Source organism: Pogona vitticeps, chromosome 7 (assembly GCF_051106095.1).
Source record: "Pogona vitticeps strain Pit_001003342236 chromosome 7, PviZW2.1, whole genome shotgun sequence".
NCBI lineage: Eukaryota > Metazoa > Chordata > Lepidosauria > Squamata > Agamidae > Pogona > Pogona vitticeps.
The window spans coordinates 16,447,672-16,467,050 of NC_135789.1; the positions used below are offsets into that span (position 1 = coordinate 16,447,672).

The 19,379-nt window shown below is 44.6% G+C and overlaps 1 protein-coding gene across 1 annotated transcript in view; it reads right to left on the reverse strand.

Annotated features, from left to right (window-relative positions):
- UNC13A (unc-13 homolog A) overlaps nt 1–19,379 on the reverse strand; it is a 74,309-nt gene that overhangs the window by 19,402 nt on the left and 35,528 nt on the right. The window contains exons 22-34 of the mRNA XM_078378852.1: nt 12,411–12,479; nt 10,790–10,879; nt 10,002–10,136; nt 9,276–9,409; nt 8,381–8,466; nt 7,396–7,522; nt 6,720–6,816; nt 6,219–6,362; nt 5,403–5,486; nt 3,361–3,408; nt 2,222–2,299; nt 1,705–1,793; nt 807–959 (exon numbers count right to left, since the gene is read on the reverse strand). Coding sequence (XP_078234978.1) covers nt 807–959; nt 1,705–1,793; nt 2,222–2,299; nt 3,361–3,408; nt 5,403–5,486; nt 6,219–6,362; nt 6,720–6,816; nt 7,396–7,522; nt 8,381–8,466; nt 9,276–9,409; nt 10,002–10,136; nt 10,790–10,879; nt 12,411–12,479 — 1,334 coding nt within the window. The remainder of the gene's footprint in view (nt 1–806; nt 960–1,704; nt 1,794–2,221; nt 2,300–3,360; nt 3,409–5,402; nt 5,487–6,218; nt 6,363–6,719; nt 6,817–7,395; nt 7,523–8,380; nt 8,467–9,275; nt 9,410–10,001; nt 10,137–10,789; nt 10,880–12,410; nt 12,480–19,379) is intronic.

The following is a 19,379-nucleotide window of genomic DNA, read 5'->3' on the forward strand; positions in this document are numbered from 1 at the left end:
AAATACAGTGGTGCCTCGCTTAACGAGCGCACTGTATAACGACGAATCCGCATAGTGATCCCTTTTTCAGGATCGCTAATGCGGAGGCATAGCATCGGTCCCTATGGCAAAAACTCGCATAGCGACAATCGGTAAGCGTTTCGCTTACCGATCTTCGCTTTGCGATGCCTGCGGATCAGCTGTTCGGCGGTTACAAAATGGCCGCCGGAAGCCCCAAAATGGCCGCGCGCAGCGTTTTCATGCCCTCCCCTCGCTTACCGAGGGCGCGAAAATGGCTGCCGCTATGGAGAAAATTTCGCTGAACGGTAAGTTTAGGGCCCATTGGAACACATTAAACGATGTTTAATGCGTTCCAATGGGTTTTTACATTCTGTTTAGCGATGTTTTCACATAGCGAGGGTTAATCCAGAAAGGATTAACCTTGCTATGCGAGGCACCATTGTAATTTGTTTTCACTTGGCACCAACATGAGGCCCGTTTGGCACCAGTTGAGCCTCCGAGCACCGCTTCTAAAGGGTGTTAAACATGTGAAACCCATTTTAACATCATCCTCTTATCAAGCCAAGCAAATGTGGTTTTGTTCTGGATTTCTGTCTCAGTGCATTTCCAAGGGTGCAGTATCAAAGCCGGTCACTAGGGGGAACCAGAAAGGCTTTCATTGTATTTTCCTGGCTTGTGCTTCAGCTCAATGCCATGTATTAGGAAATATGCAATTGTAATAAATTGTAGCAGCCAAAGAGGGGAAGTGGAGAATCCTTAAAAACAGACAAAAAAAAAGAATATTCTAATTTTCGGCAGGTACTCACTTGCTATCCAGAAGGTCCATAATAGGTTGTAATACGTTGTCGGCGTCTTGTGCCACACTGCTGCAGGCGCTGGCGGGCACATTTCCGGTGCCTTTCACCTGGCTCAGGATGTCTCCCATCTGCTTCACACAATCCTCAATGTGAGGCTGGAAACTGGACAAAACAAGAGGAGAGATCTCGCCAGAGGTTCGGCTAAAATCCAAAATGGACAATTGGCCCCAAAGTTTCCAACCCGTGGCCCCCAACCATACCACAAAACTTGGTAGCTTGCTACTGAGGGCAAACTGAACCTTCTGAAGCATTGGGTGTCTCTATGAGTGGAGTTGGTTTGTTGTTTTAACATACCCCTCATTCTGGGTTTAAAATGGGAAAATTAGTGCTATATGGAGGATGTGGCACTATGCAGATGGAGGATTTGTTGATTTGATTTAATTTAGTTTAATTTAATTTAATTTCCAGATCACTCAGGGGTTGAGGTCTCCAGCTACAGAGCCTGAGGTTGGGAGTTCGATTCCCCCCTCCCCCCGCGCGTGCCTCCCGGGTAGGGGCTGGACTCCATGATCGGTACGGTCCCTCTCAGTTCTGCCGTTCTAAGATCATTAATTTAATTTACAGAAGCGGCTTTGATTCCTGGGATCCTGAGAATCTTCCAAGGGCATTGACGGACTGGGGAAGACAATCGTGTAGGCAAAGAGGAGGAACAAATGTGAGATAGATAGACACCCTAAAGAAACCACAACTTTGAGCAGGGCTGTTGAGGACCAGCCCTTCTGGAGGCCGACCATTCATAGGATCATCTTAAGTTGGAGGGGACTTGATGGCACATAATAATGTATTTAAGGCAAAGGATTTCTCGTAGGTTCTTTTTCAATGGCCCGTCGGTCCTCATCAGACTTACCTGGTGGCGAATACCCGGCTTAGCTCGTCTAAGACATTGTTGAGTTTCACCTGGAGTTCCTTGAGGATGTCGCTGGCTTCTGTGTCCAGCTGAGAAGACCAAAAGAGACCGCCGTTCCGGGTGCGAATCTTCCCCTCTGACACCCACCCACAAGCTCTTAGTAGCAGCCCTAAATTTCAGCACCTCTCCATCTACATCAAGTTGGGAATCACACATTTTGAGGACCATTTAGGGTCCCAAAAGGAAGGGGGTAAATATTTATAACACTTTTAAGGGGGATTTCCACCCCAAAAGATCATTTCTCAGGGGCGTATGATTCAAAAGTAGCTACTGGATTGTATACACTTGATTTGAACTAGAAAATAGTTTAAAGCAAAAGTCATTGGGGATTTCTTCTGCTCCCGTTGGGAGGGATGGGGTGAGTGGTTTCGGGGTACGGAAATGGGGCCCCAGATCGGTTGATATAGGATCGCACGCACGCCAACCCTGTTAATCACGGCAGATGAGAAATGCACACCTCTTTCCCTCCCATGGCTTCAAACATCTTCTCCAGCTGGACACGGAGTTGTTGAATGTTGTTCATCAGGATGCAGGGCTGAAATTTCAAAAACAAAACAAAACACAAAAACAAAACTCAGATCCTTATAGGGTCAGGACCATCACAAATCCAGGTGGCATTTTTCCTTTCTAGAAGTCCCCTGAGATAATTTTCCTCCTGGGAATCCACCGCACGCTGTGGGTTCTCCTGCCCGTGCTATCGGCCCGAAAGCTTAGCCTATTTTAAAAAAAGCTTTATCCCACGTCCGTAATACGGACACTTTTGGGGTTCACGGCATTTACAGCTGCTCTTCTGGGATCAGTGGGTCTCTTCTCTTCCCCTGCCCGCCCAACCTCTGTCTCTCTGCCGTCAACGTTCGGGAAGCATACATGGGGGGAAAAGCACTTATTTCCGTGTTTCCTTCCAGATTGGTTTGCGCAGCGCTTCAGCGGCGCTTCTCTGTGTTGTAGACTATGGCACTGGTTCTTAACCTTGGGTTACTCAGGAGTTTTGGACTGCAACTCCCAGAAGCCTTCACCACCAACTGTGGTGGCTGTGGTTTCTGGGAGTTGCAGTTCAAAAACATCTGAGTAACAAAGGTTAAGAACCACTGGACTATGGGATAATGATAGAATCATGAAGTTGGAAGAGGGGCCTCGAAGACCATCGAATCCAGCCCCCTGCTCAAGGTAAGAATCCAACTCAAAGTAGATCCGCCAGTGGTTGTCTCATTTTCTCTTGAATGCCGCCACAGTGCTGTAGCGTTCACCACCTCCTGAGTCCCATTGTCATACTGCTCTAACAGTTAGGAAGTTTTTCCTGAGATTCAACCGAAATCTGGCTTCCTGTCACTTGAGCCCACATCGTGGCATGTCCTGCACACACGTCAGTGGATCCAGATCCATTCCGGGCTCTGCTCCGAACTTTACAGGGCCTCCACGGGCACCCCAGACTTGGGCTTAGCCACGCCGGAGAGCGCCTTTAGATTTCTGGACCCAAATCGGTGATTTCCTGGCAGCCGGTGGCATCTGAGCCCCTTCGCCCTCAGTGAAGTACTGCTTCGTATTAAGTGTTCCAAGAAACGAACAAATTATATGAGAGCGAGCCCTCTGACTCACCTTGACGGTGCTGGCGACTGGCTGCTGGGGAGCTGCATCTCTTCGCTGCTGTTGTGACCAGGCAGGAGGGGTGGGGAAATTAAGAAAGAATTTTTTTAAAAAATGAAACAGATAATTGGTCTCTGGTCACTGGGTGGCCAGGAAAAATAGTTTAATTTTGTTTTTAAGAGAGGTTTTGCTCAGTAAGTTCTCTTCTGCTGATCAGGGGGATTTGGAAGACAGTTATGCCCAGGTTTCTCCCTGTCTTATTTATTTTGATTGATTTATTCAACACATTTTACCCCACTTTTGTCTTAAAATATAGCCCAAGATAGGATATATATGTCTGTGCGTCTCTGTGTGTTTAATTCTTTTTTAACATTACAATAATTTATTGCTTTTCACTTTTTAATACCAACTACTAATACAATATTTAAAAAAAGAATTAAATAAATAAATATAAAATACGTACATATTTAATAACTAATAATATTTTACTATTGCTTTTATATTATATTATATTATATTATATTATATTATATTATATTATATTATATTATATTATATTATATTATGTATGTTTATGTTTGTGTTTGTGTGTGTTTAATTATTTTTAATACAGCAATAATGTATTGCTTTTCACTTTTTAATACCAACTACTAATACAATATTTTTAAAAAGAATTAAATAAATACATATGAAATACATACATATTTAATAAATAATATTTTACTATTGCTTTTATATTATATTATATTATATTATATTATATTATATTATATTATATTATATTATATTATATATGTTTATGTTTGTGTTTGTGTGTGTTTAATTATTTTTAATACAGCAATAATGTATTGCTTTTCACTTTTTAATACCAACTACTAATACAATATTTTTAAAAAGAATTAAATAAATACATATGAAATACATACATATTTAATAAATAATATTTTACTATTGCTTTTATATTATATTATATTATATTATATTATATTATATTATATTATATTATATTATATTATATTATATTATATTATATTATATTATATTATATGTGTGTGTGTTTGTGTGTGTTTTATTCTTTTTTAATACTGCAATAATTTATTGCTTTGCACTTTTGAATACCAACTACTAAACTAATACAATATTTTTAAAAAAGAATTAAATAAATACATATAAAAATACATACATATTTAATAAATAATAATATTTTACTATTGCTTTTATATTATATTACATTATATACATATATACATCTTACTAGATATCTCCTACCTCTTAGTGCTTTGATGTTTTTAGTGTTTTTAATGCTTTTATATTGTTTTTATGTGTCTTAATTTAAAAAATGTATCTTACTTTTTTTGGTCAATGACCGTAATAAACATTTATTATTATTATATTATATTATATTATATTATATTATATTATATTATATTATATTATATTATATTATATTATATTATATTATGTACATGTGTTTAATGTTTTTAATACTGCAATGATTTACCGTTTTTCACTTTTTAATACTATTAATCAAATATTTTTTGTAAAAATTAAATAAATACATGTAATTTAATACATTCATATTTAATACATATTAAATACATACATTAATAAATAATGATACATACATATTTAATAAATAATAATAATTGTATATAATACTATATACAAGCAATAATAAAAACGCATTGGAAAAAAACAACAGGGATAGAACCCGTTTAGATGTGTGCAACTAAAATCCAACTCAGGAAAAAAACAAGGGGGGGGAATATGACATTTCTCTCTGCAGCGACTAAAGGGGGGGCGGTCTTCTTCAGTTTTTGAAAAACCTATAAAATCTATATGGGGCGTGTGTATGATTGCTTGTGATTCCAACCCCAGTTAGTTCCCTGTGGTTTGTTTACAGGGTGGACGTTTTCCTCCCCTATGAATTTTGTAAAGGCATACCCACTGGTTGACCTTGAACCCTCCCTTCTAGCATCAGCCGGTGGGTTGGGGGAGAAGCCCAGCCCGCCCGCCCCTCCTGAGCCCTGAGGCTACAAAGCGAGATACGTTACCACTTTCTCTTTCTCTTTCGAACAGTAAGAGGCAAAGTCCTTAGAGATGATCTCTGCGTATTGAAGGAGGACATTGCTGATGGTCTGAAAAATAACAAAGGACAAGTGAAAGCTGGAAGATGACCCGGGATCTTAGTGGCAAATAATCCCCTCCTTGGATCAGACCCAAAGAGGAGACCGGCTGGTTGCTGGACTCCATCTCCCATCATCCCTCACCTATGACGATGGGGACCATCCCAAACATCTGAACACCCTTAGGTTCAACACCCCCATCTATCTCTTCTTAGAGGCCAGTGGTTCCCAACCTTGGGTAATCCAGATGTTCTTGCACGACATCTCCCAGAAATCCCGGCCAGCACAGCTTGTGGTGATGGCTGCTGGGATTTTTAGTCCAAGAACACCTGTGGACCCCCAAGGTTGAGGACCCCTGTTCTAAAATAACATCAGCATGGCCTTCCTGAATCAGTATCAACACAGAAGAGCATTCCATGGGGCAACCCGCCTGCTCCTTCTTTTAGTCCGAATTTTAAAAGAGTCAGCTAAGATTCTGGACATTTTTTCCAGAAATATAGCATTTGGCACCTGGCTACCTCCTGGAAAGTTCAGAGTAAAAGCTGGACATGACCTGCCACCCCAGGGACATCAGGATCATTGGTGTTTAAAAGAAGAAGAAGAAGAAGAAATGAGCTGGCCCTGGATTCAAATCCTGTACCCCAAGGTTTCTAACCCAGCCCCCTGGATTTCCCTGTGAGAAAGACACACAGTGTATCCACCCTCCAACAACAGCCACTTGGAACAGCTCGCCCCTCTCCTTACCTTGGCGAACCGGCGCATGTAGTGGCCCACAATCTGCGGGTCAGGGCACTCCAACTTCTTGATGATTTCAAAGCTCTGGTTGAGTTGGGAGAAGACGTCGACCACGGAGCAGGAGAAGAGGGCATGCTCTGACGTTTGCTGGAACTGGTAGGAGACCCAGAAAAAAAGGGCGGGTGAGGAGCTGAGCGCTTATGAGAATATCTCAAGATGTTCAAGAATGGAGCTGTCCAGGGTGCTGAACCTCTTAGATGGGATAGGTGGATACTTGTAAAGTTCAGGCCACAACCTGGACCATCAACAACTCACTAAGATCAGAACCACCCATCTCCTCTGAGGAAGCTCTCGGAGACCACGCATGTATGGAGAATTTAACCTCACGATAACCCTGCAAGGTACGTATGTACACGACCCCCCCAAAACCTGTCAAAAGGCCATCTCTTGTTATGACTGTTTTGGAAGTAAACACAGGCCAAGAGCTGGATTTCCAAATGGACACTTTACCCCATCCTTCTTGTCTCTTTCCAATGCTCCGTGTAAGAAATCCCTGGAAACTTCCTCGTTTTCGTCCAGCCACTGGATCACGAATGGTTCAAACCATCTGGAGAAGTGAGAGAGGGATTGGAGTGAAGAAAAATAGATTCACTTGGAAATTTCTCTCATAGGTGGGGTAAAAAAATCCCCAAACCCTGGAAAGAGATATTGATGCTGTGCTGATATTTCTCCTCTGAGCTCTTCCGTATTTTCCTTATCTAATTCTCTGGATCAGCCATTCCCAAATTTTTAGCTTGGAAGTTCTTGGACTACAACTCCCAGAAATCAAAAGGTCAAGATTTATGGGAATGGTCATCCCAGAATCTATGGGGCTCAAAATTTGGAAACAGTTGCTCTGAATCTTTTTTTTGTCTAGGATACTGGAGAATTTTAAAAGAAATGATGGGGTGGCGCTTTCTCCGTATGGACCTGACCCCTTCCATTGAACCCGAGGATGTTATTATTACTTTTTCTCTCCCTCTGCTTTCTAAACTTCTCGTTGAAAAAAATAATAATCTCCATAAAAGCCACCGAAAAGAATGCAGAAAACAGAATAAAAACGTTGCAGATGTTCCCACATGTATGGGAGGATTTAAAAACCTCCGTGTCGGGTTTTGAGCAGGAAAGAGGCCAATCGGGAACTTACGCCGGATACTCGGGGACCCGGCTCTTGAACGCGGGGAGGTCTGTGACGTATTCGTTGTACAGCCACTTAACTTTAAAGTGCAAGTTCATATAATCGGCGCTCTTGCACAATCGGTGCTTATCGTGTTCTATAGGACAAGCAGGCAGAAAAACAGAGAGAGAGAGAGAGAGAGAGAGAAGAGGGTGCAATTAGACAGAAGCCCACTTTTAGAGAAGACATTGAGATACAGAACCTGCATGAAAAGTCCAAGGTGGACTTCACGGTCTTGGCCAGACCCACTTCCTAACAGGTATGTTGATATCTTAGCTGTCCCTTGGATACAGACCTGGCCAAGTGAAAAAAAGGACAGAGGACAAGCAAGAAGGAAACAAAATCTGGGAAGCCACCTCTCCAAAAACCCACCACACCTTCTTCTCCAGCCTCCAAAGCTGAGAAGCTATGATTCTGGTTGTGGTCGTTCCTTCCTAAACCAAAAGTAACTAAAAAATAATTCATGGAGCTTGAGACCCGGAAGAAGCCAACATTTGAGCTGTGTGACTTTCCTTCTCATCCCTTTAGTCTGGTTCCAAGTGACCATGAATGGTCTTCTACTGACAATCCAGGGTATGTGGTGGAAGTCGAGTTAAGGCAACTGGACTTCTTTCTTACTGGGTTGAAACGTTTCACTCATCATGCATGAGTCGCTTGGATGAGTAGCAAAACGTTTCAGCCTAATAAGAAGTCCAGTTGCCTTAACTCAGCTTCCAGATAACGCCACCTTGGATGACTGAGAATCTTCACAGATATACTAAAACTTAGAACTGTGATTCCTGACCTCGGGCCTCCAGATGTTCTTGGCCTACAACTCCCAGAAATCCTGGCCAGCCCTGCTAGGGATGAAGGCTTCTGGGAGTTGTAGTCCAAGAACACCTGGGGACCTAAGGCTAGGAACCAACAGGTCAGGCCATACATTTTAGGGCTTCCAAACGACCTCATGGACACTTACCTTCCATTGCATATTTCATATCCTGAGCGAAAAGGTTCCACATTACTTCGGCACTGATCTTCCCGACGTTTAGCTCTTGAGGGAACCTGGTAAGGAATCAGAGATGGAATGAGATCTTCTCATGAGGTTTTCATCTCACAGATCAGGGGCCATGAGAAAAGAAAAGCCATCATTGGAACATCTCATGAACTTCAACCACCCTAATGAAGAAGCATCTTGATGACACAGAAAGACAAGAATGAACTTTATGAGATTCTTCTTCCAGAGAAGAAACCAGGTAACCTTCTCCTTTACTTGATGGTAATATCCACAAAGCCATAAGTGCCGTAAGAAGCCAAGATGGCAACCATCAACTGGTGCCTCCTGATCAGGCTGAATTCCGAGCTGGACTCTGAATCACTCAAAACCTTCTGCCTTACATCGATGAACTTTTCCCTTTCCACACTTCCAAATTTTTCATTTAAAAAACAGTCGCAAGGTTTGCTGTTAACTCTCTCAAGTTCTTCCCCTCAGATTTAGGGAAGAAATTTGCCAGCTTGGGAAACTTCAGGTCAAAAACCCATAAGCAAACTTTGGGGCCCACTCTCACTTTTGCAAGCAAGATCAGCATTATTTGGGGGAGGAAAAACACGCACACCAAAGTCGTCGTATTGGCGGATGGCTTGTTGATGGGCACGTTGTATTTGCCAGCTTGCCTGGGCTGTGGATCACGCAGCTGGTTGGCATAAAGAACAGCCTTACAACGATGCAAGGCGTTGGCTTTACTACCTTAGTATGCACGGATTTCTGGCCCCAAAGCATACCCAAACCAGAAATTATGGGATCATTCTCTCCCCCCGCCCCATCTCCCATTCTCGTCCTCCGTGACTCTGTTCACCCTTTTTGCTGTCCTTACTGGTTGAGGCAAGGCGTGTATGAATTCTTATCTTCCTCAATGATCGACACGATCAAGGTGATCAGCTTGGACCAAAAATCCAGATTCTTGATGCTGGGCCCCTGTTCTTCTGGCGGGAGTTCGCCCTTCTTGGTCTGAGGAGGGAAGGATGGGAAAAAGGGAGGAAGAAACGACACGTCGGATTCATCAGGACCAGTTTTGAGCGGGAGGCACATTTCCACTGACTATAAGAGCAGATTTGCACCTCTATTAAAAAGTCACAGGGCCAGCCGCACCATGGGGCAAGGTGGGGCAGCTCTACTCAACAGGAGATCTGGGCTATCGGAGAACGGTGGAGCTGGAAGGGACCCTGTGAGATTGTCCGGTCCAGACTCTGTCAAGGAGACCCAGTTGGGGAATTGAACTCCCAACATTTGGCTCCACAGGCAGAGACCTCAACCCCTGAGCTATCCAGTTGTTCATTAAAGACAACTACCACCACCATCGCCATCTTAGAATGGAAGATCTAGAAGGGACCCTCGAGATCATCCAGTCCAGCCTCTGTCAAGGAGGCACCGTGGGGGATTCGAACTCACAACCTTGGGCTCTCAGCTACCCAAGGACAGTTTTGGCCATGGTGATGGCATTTTCTTCTCTGGCTTTTGGGGAGGTGCTCAGATTGATTTCCAGACTGCCCCACTCACCCTACGTCTATGCGTTGTTCACACAATCATGCAGCTCACTCACCGGGTCCGTTTGATACTCCCGACTGTACAGCTCATGGCAGTTGTTGAAGATGTATTCGTACGTAGAGTTGAGGCAGGCCTTCACACAATCCTTGACGACCTGGCTGGCTCGGGGTGGACTCTGGAGCTCTTGGACCTGAAGAACAGTGAGGGGCGACTGACCACGCTTAGAAGCCGAGATTGGCCTCCATAGAGCTATGGATGCCAAGCCTTTAAGATACCTCCAGGGACAAGACTGGCTGGGAAAGGCAACCGCGCCGTGAAAAGTGGACAGCTAGCAGAAGCCACAGCCTCTGGTTCGCAAAGGGTGAGCAGGGATGCTGAGGAGAGTCCCTTTCGGTGGTTGCTCACTCGCGGGATGGATGGAAGTCAGAAGCGACCTGATGGCATTTAATAATGACACAAGATGGCTTGGTACACCATTCTCCAGAGACATACATCTGAAATCTTCCTTCCTTCCTTTCCTCCATCCATCACCAGCTCTTTCCTTCCTTCCTTCCTTCCACCCACCCGTCCATCCGTCCATCCGTCCATCCGTCCATCCGTCCATCCGTCCATCCGTCCATCCGTCCATCCATCCATCCAGGAAAAACAAGGATCAAAGCCACAGAAGTAATGGCGGTGGACAAAAGGTCCAAACACCGTGACGTTCCTTCCAAACCCTTGGGTGACCACAAGGGACTGAAGGCCATCTTGACCACTTGTGTGCCCTGAAATCCTGTTTGGGGATGAAGCCCTCAGTCGATCAACCCCAACAACAAATCAAAGACCAAGTGAAGCAAAACCTACCTTCATCCGGAAGAAGGTAATGCTGGTCAAGAGGTCCACCGTGGATTTGAGGTCTTGCAACCTCTCGGGACTGCTGGCAGGGAAATTATTCTGCGGGGGAAGAAAGGGGACAAGATGGAGGAGAGTCATGAGGTGCCCCCCAACCCGAGGAGGAGTCACAGACATCTCAGGACCCTGTTCGTCTCCCTTTTCTTTGGCTGTGAGGATGTTCCACCTCCTCTCCAGGAGGCCTTTTAGGAAGTCTTTAGTCCTTAGCACCAAAAGATCAAGGTGGGTGGCCGTGAAAGGCAGTGTGGGGCAGTGGTGAGAGGACCAGACCAAGATCTGCCCATCAAGACATGAAGTCCAGACCAGCCCTGGACAAAAGCACTGGAGGAATGAATGAACACAATGAATCAAATCCTCAAAATAACATCAAGGGTTTAACGCACCCCTTTCCCTATGGCTTCCCCTCGATAAACAGACACTTATTTTTATCACCTTCCTCTCTAGAACACGATGCTTCAATAAATACCTTTTCTTAACGTAAGCTCCTGTGTTGATAACAATGGCTTCTGTTTTCTTTGGATTTAACTCTCCTATTTCTCTGTATTTAGCAATTTATTATTTGGATATTCTTTGTATACATATTTTTAATGGGCATGATTTTGGATCGTGTTTCACCAGTTGGCGATTTACATCGCTTTGTTGCCTTTTATGTGTCTGAGCTCACGGCAGAAAAACCAAATAGGGCGGAAAACTAAATACATGGTTCTAAAAAACCTTTCCTTTCCATTTCTAGAGGGAAGTAAGTCAGCCCGATCATCTCCTATACCATACAGGTTTTTTTTACATTAAAATAGATACACAGTTCATATAGGAAAGTAGTAAAATTAGAATTGGCCAACAGAAACAGTAGAAAAGAGATTCAATTTTAAGCAAGCACTTGTCTATAGTATCGTTTTCCATATATAAACAAGGCTAAGAAACTTGCTTCTTGGAATACGTATTTACAAAACATACATATTTACATCAGAAGAATCATTATATTTTTGGAAAGACATGGTGCAAATGATATAAATTAAGATGAAATTATCAATGAGAATACACACACAGAAAGAGATATTATCATAGATAGATAGATAGATAGATAGATAGATAGATAGATAGATAGATAGATAGATAGATAGATAGATAGATAGATAGATAGATAGATAGATAGATAGATAGATAGATAGATAGATAAATAGATAGACAGACAGACAGACAGACAGACAGACAGACAGACACACACACACACACACACACACACACACACACACAAATATGTGTGTGTGTATCTATCATACAGAGAGAAAAAGTATATATGATATATATGTATATATTATACACATACAGACACACACACACACACACACACACACACATATACAGTATATACAGTATATGCAGTATATATATTTGTCATTTATGTTTTTGGTATGTTTTGTTTTATTAATAAAAAATCTACAAAAAAGGAAACTTGCTTTTTAAAAAGTGGGTTTTTATGTGTGTGTGTTTCTTTAAAAGAATGCACTTCTTTAAAAATCTAAAAGCATGCCACTGGTCGAACACATTCTGAAGAATCTGCCTAGGTCCTCACCCGGTACATTGAGAGATCGATCCGCAGAGAGTTGTGTAGCTGGTCCAGGAGTTTGACAAACCGTTCTTTCTGCAGGAAAAAAACGGCCCCCAAAGGCAGGTAAATGAAGTCAAAGAAGAGAGGCGTCTTCCCCACCCTCAGCACCCATGCACAATATACCCCCTCCCCTTTCTTGAAAAATAAAAATCTAACCCTACCGGGCTGGAAATTTGCAAGACTTAACCATTCAGAAACTAACCCTGGCTTGGAAAAACAAATCAAAACATGGCATGCATTTTGGGGCAGAAAACTGGGTGTGTGAAATGATGCTCGATTCCTCCCTCGGAGGAGAGGTCCATACACTACCGGGGGAAGAAATAGCCCAGTGTACAAGTCTGTTTATTCTGTTGGGGGGGCCTCCGTCTACAATCTTCCCATCTTCGCCTTTCCCCACACACAAGGGAAACCTTAAATGAAAAACCCATTGCTCAGGGGTGCCCCCTGAGCCAGTGGCCAGAGAGAAGTAATGCGGCTTATGAAATTTAGAGGATTTTTTCAGAGGAAATGGCTGGCCGTAATAAAGTTTTGTATCAGTCCAATTTCCTCTTTCCTCACTAGCTGCTCGGCTGGCAACCCCCTTCTTCTCGTCTTCTGATGGGTTACACCATGTCAGCCCCTCGACTCTAAGACACATGCTTTGAGCCAGATTTTAAAAACAACCACAGCTGGTATCAATAGATCCAGGGTTGCATATTTGGCCCCATACCCATGGGTACCCCGAAACAGGGCTGCTCTTGTTATGAAATAGCCCCGCTCTCTACGATCGCTTGTAAAAATTGAGCCTAAACCATGGTCAACTCTCGTTCCAGCATGTTTGAACCAGAAACAAAGCAAAGCCAGCGTTTGCCAAAATCAGCACTGAGGACACTTTGATTGGTGGGATGACACTCTGTCTCCCGTTGGCTCGGTGATCCTTTCTAAGCTTATCATCCGGGCTCACCGGTCTTTTCTAAGCTTATTGTCTGGGCTCGCCGGTTTTCTTGAAGTTTATTATCTAGGCTCTCTGGCCCTCTCTAAGCTTATTGTCCGGGCTCACCGGTTTTCTCAAAGTTTATTATCTAGGCTCGCTGGTCTTCTCTAAGCTTATCGTGCGGGCTCCCCAGTCTTCTCTAAGCTTATTGTCCAGGCTCGCCGGTTTTCTCGAAGTTTATTATCTAGGCTCACCGGTCCTCTCTAAGCTTATTGTCCGGACTTGCCGGTCTTCTTTAAGCTTATTGTCTGGCCTCGCCGGTTTTCTCGAAGTTTATTATCTAGGCTCTCCGGTCCTCTCTAAGCTTATCGTCCGGGCTCCCCGGTTTTCTCTAAGCTTATCATCCGGGCTCGCCGGTTTCTCGAAGTTTATTATCTAGGCTCGCTGGTCCTCTCTAAGCTTATCATCCGGGCTCGCCAGTTTTCTCGAAGTGTATTATGTAGGCTCGCAGGTCCACTCTAAGCTTATCGTCCGGGCTCGAAGGTCTTCTCTAAGCTTATTGTCCGGACTCACCGGTTTTCTCAAAGTTTATTATCTAGGCTCTCTGGTCCTCTCTAAGTTTATCATCCGGGCTCACCGGTCTTCTCTAAGCTTATTGTCCGGGCTCACCGGTTTTCTCGAAGTTTATTATCTAGGCTCGCCGGTCCACTCTAAGCTTATCATCTGGGCTCGCCGGTCTTCTCTAAGCTTATTGTCCGGGCTCACCGGTTTTCTCGAACTTTATTATCTAGGCTCTCCGGTCCCCTCTAAACTTATCGTCCGGGCTTGCCAGTCTTCTCTAAGCTTATTGTCCGGACTCACCGGTTTTCTCAAAGTTTATTATCTAGGCTCTCTGGTCCTCTCTAAGTTTATCATCCGGGCTCGCCGGTCTTCTCTAAGCTTATTGTCCGGACTCACCGGTTTTCTCAAAGTTTATTATCTAGGCTCTCTGGTCCTCTCTAAGTTTATCATCTGGGCTCGCCGGTCTTCTCTAAGCTTATTGTCCGGGCTCACCGGTTTTCTCGAACTTTATTATCTAGGCTCTCCGGTCCCCTCTAAACTTATCGTCCGGGCTTGCCAGTCTTCTCTAAGCTTATTGTCCAGGCTCGCCGGTTTTCTCAAAGTTTATTATCTAGGCTCTCTGGTCCTCTCTAAGTTTATCATCCGGGCTCGCCGGTCTTCTCTAAGCTTATTGTCCGGACTCACCGGTTTTCTCAAAGTTTATTATCTAGGCTCTCTGGTCCTCTCTAAGTTTATCATCCGGGCTCGCCGGTCTTCTCTAAGCTTATTGTCCAGGCTCGCCGGTTTGCTCGAAGTTTATTATCTAGGCTCGCCGGTCCACTCTAAGCTTATCATCTGGGCTTGCCGGTCTTCTCTAAGCTTATTGTCCGGGCTCACCGGTTTTCTCGAACTTTATTATCTAGGCTCTCCAGTCCCCTCTAAACTTATCGTCCGGGCTTGCCAGTCTTCTCTAAGCTTATTGTCTGGGCTCACCGGTTTTCTCAAAGTTTATTATCTCGGCTCTCCGGTCCTCTCTAAGCTTATCATCCGGGCTCGCCGGTCTTCTCTAAGCTTATTGTCCGGGCTCACCGGTTTTCTCAAAGTTTATTATCTAGGCTCTCCGGTCCTCTCTAAGCTTATTGTCCGGGCTCACCGGTTTTCTCGAAGTTTATTATCTCGGCTCTCCGGTCCTCTCTAAGCTTATTGTCCGGGCTCACCGGTTTTCTCAAAGTTTATTATCTAGGCTCTCCAGTCCTCTCTAAGCTTATTGTCCGGGCTCGCCGGTCTTCTCTAAGCTTATTGTCCAGGCTCGCCGGTTTTCTCGAAGTTTATTATCTAGGCTCGCTGGTCCTCTCTAAGCTTATTGTCCGGGCTTGCCGGTGTTCTTGAAGTTTATTATCTAGGCTCGCTGGTCCTCTCTAAGCTTATCGTCCGGGCTTGCTGGTCCTCTCTAAGCTTATTGTCCGGGTTCGTCAGTCCATCTTGTTCCTGCTGGAGATGATAAGCAGTGGAGACATTCTGTTGATTCAGATTAATACGGCTTCCTGAATCTTGGGAGATCTTGATGGCGGTGGGGCCTATGAAGACGGTCCTAAGAACCCCACTCTTAGTATTGGCCACAACATTACTATGGTTCCCGGGAAGGCTCTGATGCGGACCAATTTTCTCTCTCGGTGAAATGAGCAAACCCTCTGTCCTGTTTGATTTACAGAGGTTACCTCCCAAGACCTAACCCTCAAAAGGGAGGACTTGCAATCAACCCTTATTCTGTTAGTGTGGGGGGAGTTATTTCAACCCTGTGTGGGCCATTCCCCTGTCCATTAACACTGGGTGGTGATTCTCGCCACCACACCCCATTCCACCATCCTGCAGCCCCACCCCAAGACTCCCGAGCAAAGCAGAAAGGGACACGGGATTTAGCGTTGCTGCGACATAGCATGCAAACAGTGAACACAGTCCTGTTAGACAAAGGTCCCCCCTGTCTTTTCCCAAAGGGAAGAACCCCAATCTTTCCCCTGATCCATGGAGGATAAGTAGCCCAGAAGTTGCGGCTGGCGGGCCAAATCCACTGTTGGTTTTACTTTAAAGCCACTAGCCAACATGCTGTACCTCTCTTTTGTGTGTGTGGGGGGAAGAGGGTTTCACATATTGGGCAGTGGCCTCGTAAAGTTTGGAGCAAAACCCAGAGTGGATCCATCATCCCCCTGCAACATCAGAGCTCCCTACTAGCGTCCACGGTCCCGTCCCTGAAGTTCCTCCTGCACGCCCACTGACATATCTGCAGCTCTCTATCTATCTGGCGACCTGTCCCAGAGCTCTCTTTTCTTAACGGTGCTGTGCATGTCTGTGAATGCATTCCACATGTGTGTGTGTGCGTGCATGGATGAAACTCTGTCTAGTGGAGAAAAACAGGGCTACAACGTGCAGAATAACCACAGTGGTGGCCCACAGAGAGCCACCCTGGGCAGAGCACGAGCCACGCGTGGGTCCTTGGTGACTGCAGTGTGGCGATATTAAGAAGCGAGAGTGGCGCCTCCTTATTCGATGAGGAAAAAGCAAGCAGTGGCGGCGAGAGTCTCATGTTCTCGGCTTGCTCGTCTGCGCCAGCCATGTTCCTTGTTAAACCTCTTTCCAGGGAGGACTGGAAACAGCGCCGTGAAAGCTCCAGTTCCATAAAGGAGGGGTAGGTGGTGAAGCCATGCTCTGGGTTTTAGTCCAAACTTTACATAGTGCTGAAACCTGACCCCCCCCCCCAATGCAGATTCAGACTCTTGGAGAGCATCTTTATAATTCTGACCGGAAATTGATTCCTGACCCTTCCCTCCCATTACAAAACCAGCTTCCACAGGAACAGGGCTGTTGATTCCGGAGATAACCCATGTTTCCTATTCATGTCACCTATTCCTATGTTTTTATTGCTGTATTTCACCTTTCTCCCAACCTGGCTTGGTTTGCTCTGGGTACCTCTGTTCCTTCCAGACCTCTCTTCTATCTCACTAGAGATATAAACATATCTCAAGTGCTCTAGCTTCTGGTTGCCTCCTCGGGACATCGGTGTATCAACCCCTGTGATTTCGATCTCCCTCTGCCCCCCCTTTCAAACCTCCACTTGCCCAGCCCCCAGCAGAGACTTCCCCCCCATTCATCCTGCATCCTCCTCTAGCACTAATGCACGAGAGAAAAAAGAGAAGCGGTCCTTGCAAAAAAAAATGAGCGCATAGATGCACATCCACCACAACACAGCCTCCGTAGCACGCCTTAGCACCGGCCATGGCACACAGAGGGTTAAAGCGACACAGTCTGGTAATTTTTGGGGGGAAGAGAGGGAAAACACGCCCAATTTTTAGGCTCTCTGAGAGGAAAAAAGAAGAAAGAAAGAAGATTTGTGCAAAGCCTAACATTCGCTTTATCAAAACAATTTTATCTGTACTTTTTTCTTTTCTTTTATGCAGCTGCGACTCAAGACATGGGAACAAAAAGATAGACACTTTCTGTCAAAGCCTAGTAGCAGAACAGAAAATGACTATGTACAGAAATGCAGCAAGAGGCAGGTTAACACACACGAGTCAAGGATACGACATTTTCCTAAACCCATCCCAATTTTGGCTGTGCTCCCTATCATCACCGTCATCATCCTCGATTAGTGGAATTTGATAATTCATGGGTAGAAACCCTTATTTTATGCTATGCGCCAGGGCCACGTATTGGCAACGATCTGCCTTCGACCTTCAGCTACGAAACAAATCCCCAGAAAAATGTGTGTGAACCTGCCTCTGTAGATTGACTTTGAAAAAACCCCACAATTTCTCCCCAAAGCTTCACTTCAATCAAAACACAGTGGCTGGGTCAATCCAAAGAGGGAGCCAGGATTCAAGGTCAGTCCCTCAGTGCCGGAGTGTCTGAGAAGGGTATTTCCATGCACCCAAATTTTTGCTCCCGGTCGCACTGCTCCATGGGCTTTGTTGTCTTCAAGGTGGGATATACAAGCACCATGGGTTTTGTAGTCTTTAAGGCTGAATATGGGTGCTTCACTAAGGTTGCCTACACCAAGAGGCTACGTACTGTAATACCTTGGTTTATGAATTTAATGTGTTCTCCAGGACATTTCGTTTTGCAAAAAAATTCGCAAACCAAAATGCGGTTTCCCACAGGAAGGAATGCACGGGGGCGGCGCTATAAACCTCCCAGGTGCAATGCATCCTGGAGAAACTTGCTTCGTATTGTGAAAAAAAAAATTCGTAAAACGAGGCATTATTTTCAATGGATTTTCTTTCGCGAACCGAAAATCACGTTAACCGAGGCATTCGTAAACCGAGGGAAGCGTGTATCTGTGGTCAGAGGGTATTGGGGCACACAAACCTGGCTGATGCTGGTGGATTTTTATTATTATTATTTGCTACTAAACAAAGTGGCTGGGGGCTGGAAAGGAACAGAAAAAGCGCAGGATGGGTAGCTCATATCTTTATGACTCATCAGTGTCTCCTTTTCGGTCTGCAGTGCCTATCGGCCTAGCTTCCCAAAGGGGAAAACTTGGCACAAAAGATTTGCACGGAAGGGTTTTGTGAAGGGAGGGGAAAACACACCAGCGGATGGATTTCACTCTTGAGTCCTGGGTTTGAAGCGTGAGCTGCATCTCGGAGGTGGGACCCTCCTGCAATCTGTCTCGACCAAAATCTTCAGCCGTGGTAGGCCGCACGTTTTCCCCACACATCGCTCGGAAAACGTTGGTTAATAAAAGCATGGAAATGCCACTATCAAACGTGTAATTAAGATTGCACTGAGGAGACCTCAAAAACGGCTCCCTCTTCTTTTTAATAACCCTGCCGTATATCTTCCCCGCGTCTCAACCCCATCACCTTTCGGAAACCTTCCTGATTCAAGGAGTTGGTTTCCCCGGACTTAAACGTCCACAGAAGCACCAACCTAGGAGTGAATACCAATTATTGCCCCCTGTCTTAAAAAAATAAATAAAAGATAATGGGAATGAGAATGCAATTCATAAATGACTTATTCTGGAACGATATTATAGAGGATTCTTTTGATCCCTTGAACCGACTGGGAGGTTTCCATCAAGTTTCAGGGTGTAAGACTAAGGGCTCTATCAAAAACAGTCGCCACAGAACCTAGGAAATGATTTTTCTTCAAATTCTCATGTAGGGGGGAAAAAGTCTGCTTTTAAAAAATTGGGAGGTTTCCAGAAAAAAAATCTCTCTCTCTCTCTCTCTGACTTGCACTGCATTATGGTTTATTCAGAATCACACTGCCTCATGGTTTGGGGAGTCTCTACGTTTCCTGGCTTGAGCAGGAGGGTTGGACTGGATGGCCTTAAGAGGACCCCCTTGCAACTCAATTATTCTATGGTTCTATGAAAAGTTGGACATGTGTAGAGTCCTATTCTTTCTGGGTTTGGAGGTAGATTCATTGTAGACCTGTGGAAATAACCGAAAGTAAATCCATCCCTGAATTTTATTTTATTTTAT